The 19,051-nt window shown below is 46.0% G+C and overlaps 2 protein-coding genes across 4 annotated transcripts in view; both read left to right on the forward strand.

The window, feature by feature from the left end:
- The window catches only part of LOC142560156 (kelch-like ECH-associated protein 1), a 37,977-nt gene extending 21,342 nt beyond the window's left edge, over nucleotides 1-16,635 (forward strand). For all 3 annotated transcript variants that reach the window (XM_075672027.1, XM_075672026.1, XM_075672028.1), the window contains 2 exons: nucleotides 13,248-13,424; nucleotides 15,245-16,635. In XM_075672027.1, the coding sequence (XP_075528142.1) occupies nucleotides 13,248-13,424; nucleotides 15,245-15,396 (329 nt within the window). In that variant the 3' untranslated portion in view covers nucleotides 15,397-16,635. The remainder of the gene's footprint in view (nucleotides 1-13,247; nucleotides 13,425-15,244) is intronic.
- Nucleotides 7,174-10,786, forward strand: LOC142560155 (uncharacterized). Its single transcript, XM_075672025.1, has one exon. The coding sequence runs from the start codon at nucleotides 7,759-7,761 to the stop codon at nucleotides 10,027-10,029; it is 2,271 nt and encodes a 756-aa protein (XP_075528140.1). The 5' UTR covers nucleotides 7,174-7,758; the 3' UTR covers nucleotides 10,030-10,786.
- Nucleotides 16,636-19,051: the final 2,416 nt, after the last annotated feature.

The raw sequence follows: 19,051 nt of genomic DNA on the forward strand, positions 1-19,051 counted from the left end.
GAAGATTTAATATTTACGGGAACACCGGGTAGCTTGTGTAAACACCGGATTACGGTAAACGCGAACGGCAGTAACGATGCTAGCGACACCTAGTGATGCTCTATCGAACAACAACGCGTGAAACGTTCTTGTACATGGGCTTTCTTGTCGCAACCGTAACACAAAAGGAACGGCGGCCACAGGTTGTTGACTGCACCGCTTCCGACGCTTTACACGAGCAGATAAGTAGAATGCGGCTATAGTTATACCGTAATAAGCACTCCTGTGTCCTTTCCGGTTAAACTCTGCACCACAAGATGACGCTACCAACCCGGCTGCTCACATATGTGTGTCCCGTAGCCCTGCATTCGTGAACAGTAATTTCGTGTAGGGACAAGTTAAAACTCTCTATAAATATCAATATGACATTTTCGACTTGTCATTTTTTTAATAAGGTTTAAGATTCTCCATTAAAAATACTGGCGGCCGTCGGAACGTCCCAAATGTTTTATCACACAGTAAACCCTCGTTATACAGAAGTACCAGGAACACTAAATTGACTTCGTTATATGCGATATTTCGTTAAAAGCGGAGAGGCTATGAATAGAGCACAATAACGCGAAATTTGCGCTCTGACAACGCGGGAGCTAGTAGAACGCATACTGAAACAAAGCCTCGCTCAGTGGCGGCATCATAGAGGTCAAATTCTGCTGACGCCGGTTAGCAGCTGGATCGTCTCTCGGCTATCAGCACGTGATACAGTTAGTTCCAAGGAGATTTTTTCACTTGGCAGACTGGCTTTCAAAGCGCTTTTTGACTCGCTAGGTTGATATAAAGAAAAGCAAAGGGCCATTGCGTGCGAGAGCACCGAGTAGTCTCGTGCGGTTTCGCCGCTTCCACACTCCGTACTAAGCAGCGCAGTCAGGCCCCAGTGCGATTGCATTCACTGCAGTAGAGACCACGACAAAGTTCGGATAAAGCGTTATTTCGAATAAAGCGATTTCACTATATCGAGGGGCTACTGTACTCTTTGCAACGGGTCACTTTCAGGCCACACGCGGGCGACGGTGGCGCTCGCTTATTATTTCTTTATGAGCAACGCCATCATGCCCTGAGATAAAAAAAAAAGCTCTGTGCTCACTACTTTCCAGTAAACGCTGATGGCGCACGTCGCTCGCGACGTGGAAGTACCGGGAGCGCAGAGTTAAAGGAAACGCAAGCAAGACATATGACGATCATTGTTTGGGGACAAGATACGCCCCAAAGGGTGCAAACTTCCTTTTTTCTGGTGAGCTACTTTTGTAGCCACAATGCTGCTCGAAACGCCCTGCTTTCCTGCGAGGTTTAGCGTGCGTTGGCAAAGCGTCGCTTTCACCAGGACCGAATCCGGGCTGGCCCCGAGGTACCGACCCCTAGCCCCCCTCTCTCCCCTTCCCCACCCCTGAATCCGCCAGCGACTATCACTCAAAATTTAAATTCTGGGGTTTTACATGCCAAAACCACGGCCTCAAGCTCAGCAGCGCAACGCCCCATGCAGGCACGTGTATATTTCACTTACAGACATTGAAATAAGATTATGCGATGATTTTAAGTGAACTATGTATGCAGCGGCTGTCACACCTTGATAGCGAAGTGTCATTTCTAGACACGGCCACGTACGGTCGTCCATATTTCTGTCTAGAACGTTCAGTCTGTATGCTGCGTCGATGCAATGAAATCGATCGGTGCGTTGCTGGCTAATTAGGAAGACAGAATGTTCGCGATCAGCGGAAGCCATCTATATCCCGGGATACACGGTACCTTGAACTGGGCAGCGGCTGCGTTGTAATTTATTACTTAAGTCTGTAGACACACACGCGAGTGTTGTGAGAAGTGTGGGAATTCCTGATACGAGTTGTTCTGGCATTTCCGTTGTAACTGGCGCATTTTTCATGAACCTTCTTTAACACGTGTGCCAAACTACCAGCTCTGTTTAAACTTCTGCCCCAATGTTCTGCCCTATAAACTATATAAGACGGCGACACCACTTGGCCCGATGGTCCAAAATTACGAAGGAAGGCTGGCAGAAACACAGCCGACATCACTCAGGCAATAACACTACACACCTTTTACAGCGAGCAGTCTGCGCAACCCACACCAGGGGTCGACACAGGCCCGCCGCCATTGAACGCCTTCTGAATAGGGAACGAGCAGATATCAGGCAGCCACACGCCGCTTCAGAAACACTCCGCCTGAAGACCGGGAATAACTTAGTGCAATTTATTTAAAATGTGAAAGAGCAAAGGAAACACGCTCTCTCGTAAAACTGGAAGAACTGTGACAGAGACCTGAAAGTGTACGATGATAGTTTTTTTTGGCGCAAAGAAACGCACGACACAAGAGAAGGCACACAGGACACAGCGCTAAAAATATTAACACGCAATACCAACTAGCCCACCAGTCTGTTTTGTATGGCGAGACTGCGTGCGAGCTTCGACCGCCTCAGCTGCACAAGGAGTGCCCGTGTATATATATATATATATATATATATATATATATATATATATATATATATATATATATATATATATGCAACACTGTTTGCCATGCTCACCTTTCCGCAAGGCGAACACAAGCTCTACCGCCAGCGATGGATATATAGACGCACACTGGCGGCAATGACTGACGACCGATTGCCGCCAACGACTGCCCGCAGGCTAACACCACCTGCAGCAACCAACTCATGCGTTACCGCCACCGCTTAGCTGAAGTATCACAGAATTTTGCACTTCGATGAGCATGCAAGCCAGCGCAGTACGTCGAACCCGCGCAGGCGCGATTGACATATGTACTCGCGAGCAACTTCAGTTTCCATAGCAACGCGAATTCAAGAGTGCGCGAATGCGTTCTAATCTGCGCCGTAAGCAATGGGAAAAACATTTCCAAACTAGCGCAGGCGACGAAAATGACGCGGTCGCAAACAGCCAGCGAGTGGTCGCGGAGCAGGTCGCAAGCGGGCATTCTAGCCGCGCGCGCACACGCTTATGTTCCCTTATACGAAGTCGTTGAACATGCAGGCTGCGTTTACATGCACCCGACAGAAGCGGGTCGAGCCAGAAATCGGGTTGACCGAAACCCGACGCGACCGCGTTCGCACGAGCTCGCGTCTGACGAGTCTGGGCCGGTTTTTCTTCGAAATGGCCTCCTTGGTCATGGACAACGACGGCACGCACGTGTATGGCCGAGCCGAGACATCAGCGCGTTCGAACTGGGCTTCCGGTTGCCGCTGTCATCTGCAACGGCTCCATTTCAGGGGTCTTATCGCTACGATGAGGTTGCACTGCACAGTGCCTTGGCCTCGTCCTGATACAATTGCTGCTGCCGGCGCATAAATCGCAATGTCAACATATATTAGTGGTCCCGCGAAAGTCTCGGCGGTGGCGGCCCCTACCCGTCTGCGTTTACTCACAGCTTTCCGTGGTCGCCGCAATAGCGGTTGTCCGAGCCGTGCCTGCGGCCACCGTGGCCATTGTAGCAAACGCCGATCAGAAGGCGCTCAAATGGCGCTGTCACGTGAGCAAATATGGCGGAGCCTATGGGCGTGCATGGTGCCGTATAAGATCTATGTATTGTACAAACCGCGACAAAAGTAGATTGTCGCGACAGGCAACAGTCAATGCGTCGGGATCACCCCACGAGGCTCTTTCTGCGCAGAGCACTGCCTTTCGATTGGAAGCAGAAGCAACGCCGGCGCATCGCTTAGCTTTCCGCTTAGCCAGAACGCGCGTGAAAGCTCTGGACTAACGTCCCTAAGTAAAATTCAGTAGACACACTGAAGACTGCTCACGTGTGGGAATGCGAAACCAATTGTACCGTTTGTATGCTGGCATCGGAACGCCATGAACGCGCTCATTTCGTACTCGTGACATGGCGCCACCTTGTCTGCACCGTCACGTGTCCTGTGACGCACGCACAAGGCCACAACTTGAACGTGACGTGCGTGTACGCAACTCACCACGCGTGAAAAAACTGTAGCCGTGGCGTCGGAGGGAGGCGCACCGAACATCGCCTCGTCATCGGTTCGAAAACTCTACGCATCCAGGAAATGCGCACATCAGGCTCACTCGTCGCCTCGCACGGATTTAAAAGTCGCACTCGGGAATGTTTCGTCACTTTCCACATACGTATACCGAGCTACGATATGGGTGCTGCCGCGACAGGACCGCTTCACCAAGTGCACTTTACAAAAAAACGCGAGATAAATGTCCTTGTCGTTGTTGTTGACACACGCACTTCAGTAAGCCAGAAACGCGGAGCCGCCATGGCATCGGAGGAGCGTGTTCGTCTAACACGACGGAGGCCCGGGATCGATTCCTATCCATACCGAAATGTACCAAATTTTCCATTCAAGGCCATTCATTTACTTCGTTTTCAGGAACCTCCCCTGAGAAATTGACGTCAATCCGAGCATTTTTGAAGCGTTTTCACTTGTCGCGCCGTCGGCCATTTTTTTTTTGTACCTTCTTTCTCACGCCGACGACAACGCCGGATTTTCGCGTAATGGGGCATATAATGCTTTCGTACTAAAACATCCAGCGACCTTACTCGGGACTAGTGTGGAGGCACGTGAGACGGGTGGCGACACCCCCTTCGTAAGACACGCGATAGGCCAAGATAACGTTGGCATCCGCGCTAGCGCCAAATTTCCCTCTCCTACACTCTTAGGCAAAGTTACACCCTTTGGCTTGCCCCTTCTGCCACACAACGATAATCGTTATCTGCCTTGATGCGTTTCCTTTCTTTAACGCTGCGAGCCCAGTACTTTCCAGTAACGAACGGCACGCGCGTTATCAGCATAGAACAGTTTACACCCTTTGGAGTGCCCCTTCTGATAACGCGCGTGCCGTTCCTTACTGGAAAGTTCCGGGCTCGCAGCGTTAAAGAAAGGAAACGCATCAAGATAACGATTATCGTTGTGTGGCAGAAGGGGCAAGCCAAAGGGTGTAACTTTGCCTAAGAGTGTAGCCTCCTATGGCACACGCCGTTTGACTGGAGGTGAAGCACCTAACCCAAGCATAACCTCCGGCGGGAAATTATCAGGCGAAGCAAGTCTTCGAAACACGCCAGTCTCAAAAACGAACGTTATCTTGCCAAGCCACGCCGAGACGTAAAACATCGTACATATGCGCTCACCACACGTGACAAAAAACTGTAGCCATGGCTGTCGGAGGGGAGGAGCACCGAATATTACCTGGTGATCAGTCAGGAAACTCTATGCATCCGGGAGATGCACACAGCAGGCTCACTTAACACGGTCTTGAAAGTCGCACTCGGGAACGTTTCGCCACTTTCCACGTACTATGTATACACCGAGCTACGATAAGCCCGTGCGCGCCGCGACAGGACTGCGTCTTCAAATGCACTCCAAACAACACGAGATAAATGTTGCCGTCGTTGCTGTTGCCTCAAAATGTGAACGCCCACTGCGTGAACTTCGTAACCGATACGACTTTTGGCGGCAACTTTTGGCGCGCACCCCGTAGAATAAACAACCACTCTAGTGCAAGCATAGATTAATGTAGTGAGAAACTCTATGAGTGCAAGCCCCCTCCCGGCCTCCCACAAAACTCGCGTCGAAAAAAATAATTTTACGAATTGCTCTGCCGCCTCCTGAACGCGAATACAAGCTTATTTCTCAGATTGTAAACACAAAATCTCGTAAAACTACGCCTCGATGTTAGGCCAGTGGTGGCGCTAAAATCCGTAAGTACTAGAGGGTGTGCTCAGGAAATGTTTACTGATTGAAACGGAGAGGGCACGCGGTGTGTCCACGATGAGAAAAGATTTTCGTGACCGCGGGACAACTGCGACATGGGAGTAAGTACGCCAACTGAGGGTTGTTCGCCACTTCTACGCATCATGACGCAAGAGTGGCGCTGCTATCAGTATAACGGTGCTCCTGCGCACGTCGTTGTCCGTACGTAGTGCAGACAAGAGACGAGTTTGAGGATATCGCTACCGCTGACTTCACCTACGCTGTACGCTCAAAGTACCAGTCCGAGCAGTGCAAGCAAAGCCGGATGGGCAAGAAGTCACGCAGTGCTGGAATTATTTTTCTAGCTCATGTGCAAGAACCTAGCACTGAAGTTTTCGCGACAAGTGCGGCGTTAGTTTAGGCTTTTAGTCTATGAACTAGCACGTAGCTTCTATCGTGGATTCGGTGCAGCTAAGTATTGTTTGTATCTAATAAGTTATGGGGTTCAACGTCCAGAGACAATTAACATATGGGCTATGATCGACACACGCCGATGCGAGGCCCTCGGGATATTATTTTGACCACTTGGGGTTCTTTAACGTGCCCCTCACATGAGTATACGAGCGTTTCGCATTTCGGTCCCCATCAGAATGCAGTAGCCTCGTACAGCAGGTAGGCCAACCCGCCACCTCGCCCTCAGCAGCATAATCATAACCACTAACCCATCACGGCGGTTAACAACCGCGTATGGAGCAATGATGTTGGACTGGCAGCTGCAATTATACTGCCTGCTCCCATATGAGTTTACATTGTTATTTGCCCTTCCTAAAGATTCGTGAAAAAGTTGCACTGCTTTTCATGCCGCAGGTGGCATAATTTTATTTCAGGAACAAGCGAATTACCTGCAGAGTTATGGTTCAGCCGTCGGTTCCTGGCATAGGCACTCATATGCTTCCGAAATGACGTTATCGAAGGTGGTGTCGCCATCTAATTTTGCACTAACAGAAAATGCAGCAGCCGCAGAACATCTCGCTGCCAGATCCAGTGAGCATGGGGCAACACGTACGCGCTGACACCGCTGGTAAGCTCCAGCACAGAAACATCAAGGAATGTTTCGCTTTTAATTTTTTTCTGGCATTATATCATAGAGAAGAGCGGGAACCCCATATCATGGCATCTTTAATTAATCTTGGTCGATCATATGGGTGAAATTTGAGGAACTGTCCTTAAAAGCGGGCTTCGAGCACAGCCGGTATACTTCTATCTGTTGCTCTTGTAGATGCCGAGTACAATGCTGCTTTAAGCACCCTCTTCGCAAACTTAAAACCTGACTTAGTTTAAGCGAAGAAATAAGCGCACCTTCTATGAGAAAGACATGCCATCACCAAAATATGTTGACTACGGTCATTTGTCCTCGTAAGCGAGCTTGCGCTTACTCTGCCGCACACTTTTGCGTCGTAGAAGTTTCCAGATCCTTCAGCAACACCCAGACACCCAATAATAGAGACCCGCAGGGCCTCACTGCGCAAACTTACTGCTACAAATGACATTTTTCATTGAGCGTGCAATATTTGTTGCGGGCCAACTCACCATATGGTCTGGCCACGAATACCAGGCGCACCAGACGACACGCGCCACTCAGCACCGTTAGCGACTTTACGTTCTACGGACCGCAGCGCCACTTTCGCGTCATGATGCGGAGAAATGGCGAAGTATTCTCTAGACGGGTCAGTCGGTGAACTCTATGGGTCGGTGCACCATATTCATCTAGCCACCAAAACTGCGTCTCGGCAGCCTCGGCGCGAAGTTTCGGCGAGCTACTTTAGTTGACACTAGTAGGGCACGTCTTATTGACAGTAAACATTTTCGGTGCCCACGTCTGGACGCCACCGAACACAACGATTTTATCACTTCTGCTCGGAGTCCCTTGCGTGCGTGCCCCGGAGCAACCAATTTTCCGTTGTGCTAGCGTGAGTCTCGTTTAAGTTTTGACTTGGTTCTACCTTGAGAAGTGATTTGGGCGCCAGACGGTGAATTGTGAAGCAATGGATGCGCCCAGAGCGACCACAGAAACTGCGCGGTCGCTTATAAATGCCGAGCTTGCCGCAATAGCGTTGGCTAACGAAGAAGTCCGCGCCGCAGAACTCCAAAAAATATGGCTTCAAGAACGACTGAACAAGGCCAAATCGGAGGTGTTGATCTATAGAGAGGCGGTAAAAAATGACGAAGCAGCTGTGAAAGCCCAGCAAGACAATGTGAAAACCAAGGAAGCGTACGTGAAGTCGCTGAAACAAATGAACAAGCCGTTGAGGGAAAAGGCTAGCGCCATGGAGAAGCAGCTCGACGAAGAGTTGAAAAGGTCAACCGACCTAGATGCGGAGCTGGAGAAGCACAAGAAACGTGTTGACGCGATGTTTCGGCATACAAAAAAGCTAGAGGAAAAAGTGAAACGCCCTTATGATATTCCGAACCTGGAAAAGCGAGTCGCGGAGCTGCAGGAAGAATGCAAATCGAAGGAAGCAGCTGAGTGTGCCATTGATGAGGAACTGCAAAAGGCGCGCTCAAAGAAACAGAGGGCTGCTCAAGATGAACTCAATGCATTCATTATTAGGCTCGCCAAGCTTAAGGTCGAAGGCGCAACTAAAGAAAAGCAAGTACAAGAGTTGCAAGACGAAATCCAACAGTTGGAGTCCACGAAGGCGGCACTGCCTCAGGGCAAGTTACATACACAAGCAAGGGACAAAACTTCTGAAAAGACTCGGACATTGCAGCTTTATCCTGTCGTCAAGACTCCTCAGAACAAGTCCTGTTCAGTGTCACTTGATGGATCAACTTCATTCCATTTTGAAACACATGCCATTCCAAGTACCAAGAACCAGAGCATCTTAACGGAAGCCCCTGCAAGGCTAGAGAAAGGACCACCGCTTCGAAGTGCCGCTCCAAGCATGTCACCGCAATTGATGCCGCCACCAAGTAGCGCTGTGGTACGATCAAGGCCTGCCTCTGGAGGCCCTAAGCTCGATTCTTTGACGTTCTTGAGTGAACTACAACTGCTGCTTGAGTCGGCTCCTGCTCCCAAGCCTCCAGCTCAGAGACGACCTGTGCCGCCCACTTCTGCAGATTTCAGCACATTTGCTCCTCCTTGCAAGCAGCCACGAATCGATGATGGTAGTGCTTCGTCATCGACACCAGCTCTCAAACCACCACGTCAACACCCTCACATTTCTCCCAGTGAGAGAACCTCACCCTCTCTGGCAGCTAGAGCCACTCCTGTGCCAGCTGGTGCCCAGCATGAAATTTCCTCTGCACCTGCTCAAGCCACTCCTTCCCAGCCTGCAGCTGCTAATACTGCCTTACCCTTTGGCAAGCAGGCCTCTCCAGGAACACTACGAGAAAAACACCCTATCCCTACCCCTCCAACGGACCGCCGTGCTCCCGCACCAAATGATCAGAAGCTTCCCGGACATGGAAGACAGCAAGACGAACAAGCCCTCCATGGAACTCGGGTTTCTCAGCCTCCAGCTCGTCAGCATTTGCTGGAACAGTTGTCTACAGCTCGTCCTTCCAGCACGGCACAAAGACAAGCTCTTCTGCAGTCCTTCGCCATGTCATCGTCTCAGTGGAGCAGAGAATCGGTGGAAGAGAGAGACTGTTACGCAGCGCAGCCTGAACACCCTCCAGATGACCAGCGTGTAGTGGAAAAAATGCCCCTGCCTAGTCCTTCCAACATGGCACCAAGAGAGCCTGCAAAGTCCACAACCATGCCAGCTAAATGGATCGCAGCATTGCAAGAGCAGCAATCCCACCACACGGCTCACTTTGCGAAGCCTGCAAGTTTCCAGCAGGAACGATTGGGCCTTCCTGGTCCTGCCCAAACAACACAGAGACAGGCACCTCCACATCCCTCAACTGCATTGTTCGAAGCGAGCAGGGGACACCAGGAGCGGCAGGGAGGCTGTGCAGCTGAGCTTGCACAGCCTCCCAAACAAGGGCACATGCTGGAACAAACACCCACAGTCGGTGCTTCTCACGTGGGACAAAAACAAGTAGCACGGTCCCCAGTTGCATCAGCTGAATGGAATTCTCTTGATACGCAGTCTCCCGAGCAAGGGGAAATGCCAAAGCCTGTGGATAGTCAAAGTCCGAAGGAGAGTCCGCCACAGTCAGAGTTTTCCTTTGGTGCCGCAGCACCGAGTCCTGGAGCCAGTGTTGAAGACGGTGGTTTCACCTTGTTTGGTGAAGATGACGATTCTGGAGAAGGCGGCTTCCTTTCCATGGCTGGTGCAGCCGACTCAGCGCCTAGGTTCACTTTCTGAGCCTCTTTGGTGCAGTTCAGCATTGTGCCGAGATTTGGCCCTAGAAGATAGAATGTGTGCATACGAATTACCTCATGTTCTTAATGACCGTTCCCACCACGTTTACGTTGGGAGATCGTCACTGTCTTCAAAAGATAGAGGACATTTTCTTAACATCCTTGTTCACTTCCTTAATATTATGCACATTTCAGCGTTTTACCAAAGAGACTTTCATAGACTAGTTACCTCGTGATCTTAATATTAGTTCCCATCAAGTTTGCATTGGGACATCTTTATTGTCTTCAAGGCTGGAGCACATTTTGTTGTTAACATTCTGCTTCGCTTTTTTGAGACTTTTATGTGCAGGTCAGCATTTTATTAAAAACCAACATTGTAAGATAAACTTGCATACACTAACTACTACATGTTTTAAATGACGGCTCCCATCATGTTTAATTTTAGAGGTCTTGAAAAATTACAAAACATTAACATTTTCCTGGGATGAATGTTGTTTGTGCCTGCTAGTCTTAAAAGATCCTACTATGCAGCACGCTTCTACAAATGCCAGGCACCTTGTATAAGTGCATAAATGCAGCTATGAACACTGTTACTAGCTTTCAACAGTCTAGTCTAGGAAGCTTAAACATGAATTGACTTGTGGGTTTTAATGTTACCTTTACCAATACTGTTTATTTAAATGTTTTTGTTGCACACCATGAAGTTCATGAGTGTGATACTATTATGTAACCAAGTGTTTCAATAAAAGCTTCAAAGCATTTATGTCTTTCATTCACGTAATTTCCTGACATGACTTAGATTCTCATTACACAAACACTGGGTTATATATTTTCATGGGAACGGATTTTAATTAAAGATCTCCTGTGGTTCACAATTGTTACACCAGCTGAATTACTTGAATCAGTGGACATAAGCTCCAAAGCAAATTGCAGGTTTAGGTTAGCTAATTTACAAAATTACACCAATTTACCTTATAATTAATCACTTTAGAGCATGTCTCTATCGCAGAATTGAAATGCAGCAGTAATGAAGTAACATCCAATTAGCATAAATCTGAGCACCAATTTCAAGAAATATGTCCTCAAATTATGTGGCGAAATGTATTAGTGTTACAGTGAACACTTATCGGTGCTCCACGGTGCTAAGTTGAAGTTCAAGGCTGCACTCTACTTTGACAATAGCGCTCCGAGCACATCAATAGTCCTCTTCAATGATCACCAAGCTTAACAATCATAGCCATGCACTCTCGACACACATTGAAAGACACAGGCATCAAGGCATATTGCTCAATAAACTCCTCGTGACACGAATCTTGGAGTAGCCTTGACTCAAGTGCGACGCCTACTCCACTCAAGGTAGCAGCGCTGTCTAGTACTTGGTGCAGTTAATGGAACAGCTATGAATCAAAGCACCCTTACGAATATGAGGGTGCGATGGCATTTGGCCTTGCAAGATTCACTGAATGTGTGACCGTAATGTCCTGTATATTCATACAACGCCTACCCAGTTGCTCTGCAATGCATGGTGACCAGTGATCCACTGCGGAGGTGCAACCATTTTGAGTTTGTACGACTGTTGTTGCAACAGCATGAACCATGTTTGTTGGCTGCTGCTGCTGCCCCGTGACCACTTATTTGCTTCCGCATGACGTGTGATGAAACAAAATTGATGTGACGCTAACTAGGTCTAATAAACTGACCAAAACAGGGAAAGCGGCAGCCTCCGACTTACAGTTCTGGTTTCATTGTGCAGCCATTGAAGAAATACAGCATGTTTGCCACAGTGTACCAGGTTTGCGCGGCTCGCATCACTACTCATTGGCCAAAATGTAGGCCAATTCACTAATTAGTGTGTAGTCAACATCTCCTAGCTCATCATCAGGGGTTCAATGACATCTGTAAAGGCACACTTTTTCTCTACTTTGAATCAATGCTACCTGCTTCGCATCACTGCTCTAGCTTCTTCGATAAAGTCAAGGACGAGTTAAGAATGCCGTGGTGAACATACCACTTTCCAACTCGAAGAGACTTCGTGCAGATGCTGGCAAAAATGTTTGCACATTTTTGTGAAATTGCAGCAGGGATGAGCTGCTTTTGTTATTGGCGTTTCCCTGGAACTATGTTTTGGAGCATGGGAACTCAAAGGCCAGGTGCAGAGCAGTTTTGTAGAGGGAGCTTGAACTGAATTTATAGGCTGTCATCATGTAAGGCAGGTTGTCCCATTCCTGCAGTATGTCAATTCTAAATGCCTTGGAGGGACACCAAAGAGACACACTACATCAACTTAGACAGATAAAGTGTTAATCGAAAACTCTATTTCCATTAATTTTGTGATAACAGGTTGATTATTAGAAAAATGAAATGAATGTTGAAGTTCCATTTTCGTTTTAATTTCGTGCCAGAACCCCAGTGTTGCGCTGGTGTGATGGCAGGGATTTCAACATATACTTTCGTATCTGGGTTGTGTTGGCTCAACAAAAGTTACCGAAACTTGCCATGTTCAATCTCTGGCTCCTTTAGAACACAATGCAGTCCATTTTTATCAATAACCAATTAACTAGACCCTACCGCATACTGTCAAAATTGATGACATCACGGCAAGCTGGTGCGAGAACTTCAAGGCGGCGGCGCCACTTGCCTTCACTTTTCACGTCTTTTCCAGCTTACCAAGTTTCTTCTCGCAGTAACAAGGCCATTCTTGGTATTGTAGAAGGGTAATGTACTAATACAGGTTCCACAAGTGAGAGAAATTTGTAATTCTGATGTTACAATGCACAAGCACGTCACCATGTATCTTTTGTAATACTACAGTCGAACCGTGTCGTAATGCGGCTGCATCGAACATGAACATACCTTTGCTGTAGTCATTACAAGCTTATATTCATCACATGCTGATATCAGCAATAGAAATTTTAGACCTTCCTTGTATCTGATAACTCGTTATACTTTTATTTGTTATATAGGGGTTCAGCTGTACGATTATCTGCATGTGTGTTCTCAGTGTGGCTGTACACTGATAGAAGCCCATGCGGTTGCATTCAACACTGAATTCCACGAATCGCAAGACTCAAACTTCATAATACCAGCCCTTGTAGAAGCTACCAGGGAATGCAAAATCGCACTTTCTGAAATCGAAAGACATACCGCAACGAGGTGAAGTTATTATCCTACACAGAAGAAAGCAGTTCCTAACATTCAGTCTTGACACTCTCACACATGCAGGAACCGTTGCATTTGGCAAGCACATCTATGTCATTGGCGGCTATGACGGTCAAGGCCAAGTCAGCTCCGTCGAGCGTTACGACACAGACCATGACATCTGGGAAATGGTGGCACCCCTTAACACACGAAGGAGTGCTCTCAGTGCTGCTGTCTTGGATGGAAAGATCTATGCCTTAGGTAAGTGGTTCTAGGCAAGAGTATTGTCGTGCGGAGTGCCAATAAGATGCATAGCAAGACATAAGAAGAGTATCATGCAGTAGCTTTAAAGCTCTGCCAAGAACATTTTCACACAGGTCTGCTATTTCTAACTGCCACTAGTCGGTATCTGCTGGTCGAATACAGAAAAAATTTAGAAACTATCATTTGTTCATGCATGCATAGACAACAGTTAGTAGTGATGAACATGCTACAGTAAAGCTTCCCTTTCAAGGGACCTCAAGAAATCATTTGCTTAAGTGAGAGTTCGTTAAAGTGAAACAGGAATGCACAGATCACAAGTATTGTTCGCTGGACAACTGATAAGCAACATCTGACGCATCAGGAAGGAATAGCGCTGTAGACTCTAGAAGTGCTGCTAGTTAGAATTGACTGTAGCTAACATTTCCATGAAATCTTTAAAGGTTACCATCTGTTCATGCATGTTTGACAAGAGACAATAGAAACAGTTAATTTGACTAGGCAACTACAGTAACACTTCTCTCGAACAAACTGAGAGTCAATTAAAAGTGGAACATAAATACATAAGCTTGCTATTGATGCAGGGTTCAACAGGCTTTAATGTTTCGAAACATAATTCATTAAATCAATTTCAGAGCGTGACCTTGATACAATGTGTCACGAAAATTTGATAACATTATGCAGGAAAGCAAATATACAGAAATCTGAGGATAAGGAGCATATAACAGAGTATGAAGCAGAGTAAATGCACAAAGGGATCTGGTCAGTCACCCCAACACGGTGTGGACCATGAAAGCATATAGTAACACCACTACCTAAAGAGATAGGTTGTAGTTGTGTAGGTAGCTGCCACAGACAGTTGCTGTCTGTGCTTGAATGCAGGTTGGCAACATCGCGAGTATTTTTGTGAACCTATGTATAACCCAAGTCAGTAGTCATGCTTGTGACGGGGAAGAACCATGGCTGCTTGGAGATAAAATAGCACCCGAGTTACCATAACAAAAAGTTGGTGATGACCCTTCGTGCTAGACCACAAACGTTTGCATATTATACGCAGCAGATTTGCTAAGTACATTCACAGCTACTTTCGGTAACGCAAAAGTCCTAGGACAAAGAGTGAACTGACCATGCTAAGTACACTTTAATGCCCAGGAACGAAGCAAGATATTCCCGATTAAGTACTCATCTTGTACGGCATGACGGTGATGATGACCCTGACGACTGTGACCACTGATGTCATGCCTCAACAGAAAGTGTCCTCATCAACAGAACAAAGTCAGGAGTGAAACAAAAAGCTTTTTTTGTTTGCCAGTTAACCCTGTTTCGTGCAATCCACGTCCACAGCAGAGCTTCGAATCTCCTAAAGCACTAACGCCGCCCAATTCTTTACCCTGCCCAATTACTACATCTACCTACCTACCCTCAGTACCTTTCCTGTTATTCTAATAAACCACTGTTTGTGTGTTCCACAGACCATATCCCCGGCAGGTCCACTTCCTTCTGTTTGAAATTTATCATCACAGCATAAAGATAAAGAAGCGTTTGGAGTATAAGTGATACACGAGGAAGTCCCAATGTAAAACTATCATAGGAGCCCCCTATCGTTTCTGCTTTAGTATATTACACTATAAGGCATGCGAGTCTAAATTAGCAGTAAGCGTACAAGGTATTACAACAAGCACAATGAAAACAGGTTCAAGCACTTCAGCTAGGTCTCCCTGTGGCTGAAAAAAATTAAGCTGTAGTAATCTTTCTTTTTCGTTAATTCATGCTGCTCCCTTGCTTTAACATGCGTGCTTTGATGCACGTCTTCTTGGCAGGTGGTTATGACGGCCAGGAGTACCTGTCGACCGTAGAAGTCTACGACCCTGCGACGAATGTGTGGACGACGGGGCCACCCATGCCTTCTTGCAAGAGTGGCCAGGCATCGTGCTCTTCCCCAGCACCTTGCGTACTCCACAAAGTCTTATGACTCCGAGGCAACCTATATACTCCCCCTCACTCTAACTTGACATAATGTGAATGCTACGCAGGCACATGAGTAAACAAGACCATGGCATTGAACGCTCGGGTTCAAATCTTATTCTTCTACGCATAGCTGGAAGTCCATGATTTCAAACAAATGAACCACTCGCCTTTTCCATGAACTTCTAAAAACCCCTGCAAGTTTTCGTGCTTGCCGCAACATCCCGATAAACACAACAGACATTGGTCGAGCTTTTTCAGATATTTTTGACAAAGCAGTCCCTCTGAAACAGCCAAAAACAGAAATCTCATGTTGACTTCCAATGGCATTCCCTTTGAATCAGGGAGATGATAACAGTCACCTAGCCTGCATAGGCTAATTAGGTCTTACTGTATTCAATGCATTTTAGTAGTCTGCCTATGTCTGCTTTATCTTTTGAAGTTAGCTAGGCCTATTATGACTTCCTGTCCCCCATATGTTCCTTGCTTTTTGTAGATAAGGTAACTTCGCCAACATTATGCTTTCCAAGATCACGAAGCCTTAATAACATATCTTGAGGCCCGTCCCAAAACTACCGAAGCTTTGCACAACAATGTGAGAAGAAACAGTGGCATCCTTGCATGTCAACAAGTACTAAAGAAGGAACAACGAAGAAGAGCAGAGGGCTGAGACAGTATCGCAAAGGCAGCTAGGTATCTGATTGCTTATGACTCCAGATGCATTTAAAACTTTTTCTTTTTTAAAATGATATGTGATTCGATGCCTATTTTAATACGACAGAAATTCCACATCTTTCATGGGGGATGTCACAGGGTCAATCGAACAGAGCATCATTTGACCACTATACAGCTTAAAAGGAACGCGAAGCACATTCAATCAAGCGTATTGTGACAATTTCGAACAACTGTCACATTAACACGAGCTTCATGCAGGCTTTGCCACCAGTCCTCCCTTCTCACGATGCAATCCATAACAAAATTAAAGAAAAAATTTATTAGGAAGTATAATTAAAAAAGAATATTGATAGACAAATGTCTGCATACTCAGGCATTCAACAATGAAGTATCGATTCCCGACCCTGCAGTCAGAAGTCCTAGAAGCCTTCACTTGCCGTCAAATTAGAGTGAGGTGGAGTACGTAGCGTCTTTTCCACAACCAAAAAGGTCAGCAGTGGCTGTACAGAAGTTCCAAGCGCAAAACTTATTGTTGCTGTTTCTAAATAAATGGCATTACAAGCGGGCACTACTACTTTCATTCACTTCTACTAGTGGCGGTGCGTGCTGCCAACACTTATTCCAGGAAAAGTGTTGCACGAAAAGTTTTGCAGGAAAGTTTCCTATGAAGGATATTCAGAAAACTCTCTTTTCTCACATACAGGTGAGAAATACCTTTGGTTTGTTAATTCACGAAGTGCAGCAAAACTAACCTTGCAGGTAAGCTTGTAACCTGCTCATTTTCATTTCTTTTTTCAATTTACTTAACCAAAACTCACAATTCATGAGCAAAAGCTGAATTCTCCAGATAATATATAAGCTTCATTATGAGCCTACTTTATACAGGGTGTTTCAGCAAACACTTTCAAAATTTTTGAAAGGTTACCTGTGGCAGATGGCTCAATTCTAGTTTATGAGCCGGCCTACTCAAAGCGGCAGACACTACTTGTACCAAAAAAAATGGAAATGCAAAATTGACTTATTAACAAGAATTCACTAACTAACTTTTTAGCTAATTATCTTATGACCCATATTGCAATTTACAAATTCTAGCAGTGGACTTTGCAAGGTGGATCCACTTGGAATGAATTTTCAGGACGACGCCAGTTTCCTTGATATAAATTCCCGAACTTTGCTTCAGTGCATGAAATGATGTTTCGTTAACAAATTAACTGGAACTCCAATGCATTTCTCCACAAAGTTCGGGAGTTTATATCTCGAAACTGGTGTCATCTTGAAAATTCATTCCAAGCGGATCCACCTTGCGAACTCCACGGCTATATTTTCTAAATTGCAATGTTGGCCATAATGTAATTAGTTAAAAACTCAATTAGTAAATTTTTATTAATTAGCCGATTTTGCATCTCAATTTTTCTTGCAAGTACTGTGATCGCCTGTGAAATATAGCAGAATTACACTCAATGAGCTGGTTTATACGAATAGGCGGACATTAGTAGCAATGGAAATCTAAATGCATATTTGACTAATTAACAAAATTTCACAAATCAACTATGTAACTAGTTTAGTACACAGGTGCACTTTTAATACACGAATTCAAGTCAGCAATATTACAAGGCGCATTCTCTCAGGACAAATTTAGAAACAAGCACCAGTTTTGAGATAAGCACTGTCAAACCTGTGGTAAAAATGCACTGTTTAATTTACTTCTTTTTAAAGAAAACCCCTCTTCAAGAAAATGTCTTTTTAAGCATTAAAGTAAAAAAAATTACTGGAACATCAATGCATTTCATCGCAAACTTTGGGAGCGCATACCTCAAAACTGGTGTCATCCTCCGAATTGGTTCGAAGTGGATGTAACTTTTGAAGTAATTGTACACAGTTTGTAAATTGCAACATGTGCCATAACAGTAATTAGCTTAAAATATAATTAGCATTCATTTGCAGGTTTGGAATGAATCGCCACTTATAATAAGGCTGCCAGAAACTTCAAACTATCATCTAAGCTGTTTTACATAAATATCAACATATTCTCGAGTGGCCTACCAGTTCGCTTATGCACAGTTGTACATTTAAAGGGAAAGAACCTAGTCGAGCCGACTTTCGTCGTCGTCAGCAATTTGACCTTCATTTGACCGCAGCCGCGTCGTCGCCTTGGCAACGCATTACGTAACTCGCCGCGCTGAGCTCTGCTGCTGGCGCCGCCTTGGCACATGCACTCTCTGCAGCTGGGTCGCTGCCCGACCATGTGACCCACCGCGCGCCTGGCTAAGAAGAGCGCTGTGCTCACCTATTGAGTGCAAGCTTGGCCATCGATGAAAGAGAGACCGGGCCGTCTTCTCCGAGCGTTGCGCGGGAGGCTGTGAGCTGTAGTCGCCAAGCGGCGTCTGACCACCCAACAGATATCGCTGGCTAACAATGCATGTCTACCCAAGCCTAATCGCAGTCATGTCTAGCCACCCACCTGGGCACAGCGCCATAGCTAGCTTAACTATGATCGTATACTTAAGCATAATAACTACAGCTGAATCAAAGGTTAACCAAGTGAAACCAACACTTAACCAGGCTAAACCAAGCTTTGCATATCCAGGGTTAGCTGAGCTAAACTGCAGCCAATTTTTGTCGCTGCAACATTTATGACCAATTGAAATTTTGATGAATTGTTTGCATTTTAAGTATTTCATTTCTCCCCCCTTGTTTTTCTTCTTTTTGAATTCTTCCTCCCTGTAACCTATATGTAGATGCCATTCTTTTTTAGACCAGAAACTACCCTAATGGCTATCAGTTCAATTATTGTGTAACCATTTTCTACGTTCGACTAATAGAGCTGATTGACTGATTGAGAACTTTGATAATTATTTAGATATTCATTTTGATTTTTCGTGAAAATAGTGCCTGCTTCTGAGGGTAACCTAGCTCAAGTAGTAGAATGGTGCTACATGTCACACGTGATTTCAGAAAAATTCTGCTAATTAGAAGAAAAAAATATG

Source organism: Dermacentor variabilis, chromosome 10, assembly GCF_050947875.1.
Source record: "Dermacentor variabilis isolate Ectoservices chromosome 10, ASM5094787v1, whole genome shotgun sequence".
Classification (NCBI taxonomy): Eukaryota; Metazoa; Arthropoda; class Arachnida; order Ixodida; family Ixodidae; genus Dermacentor; species Dermacentor variabilis.

What these genes read in the sequence shown, in the direction of transcription:
- LOC142560155 (XM_075672025.1), top strand. Translation starts at nt 7,759, where the DNA reads ATGGATGCGCCCAGAGCGACCACAGAAACTGCGCGGTCGCTTATAAAT.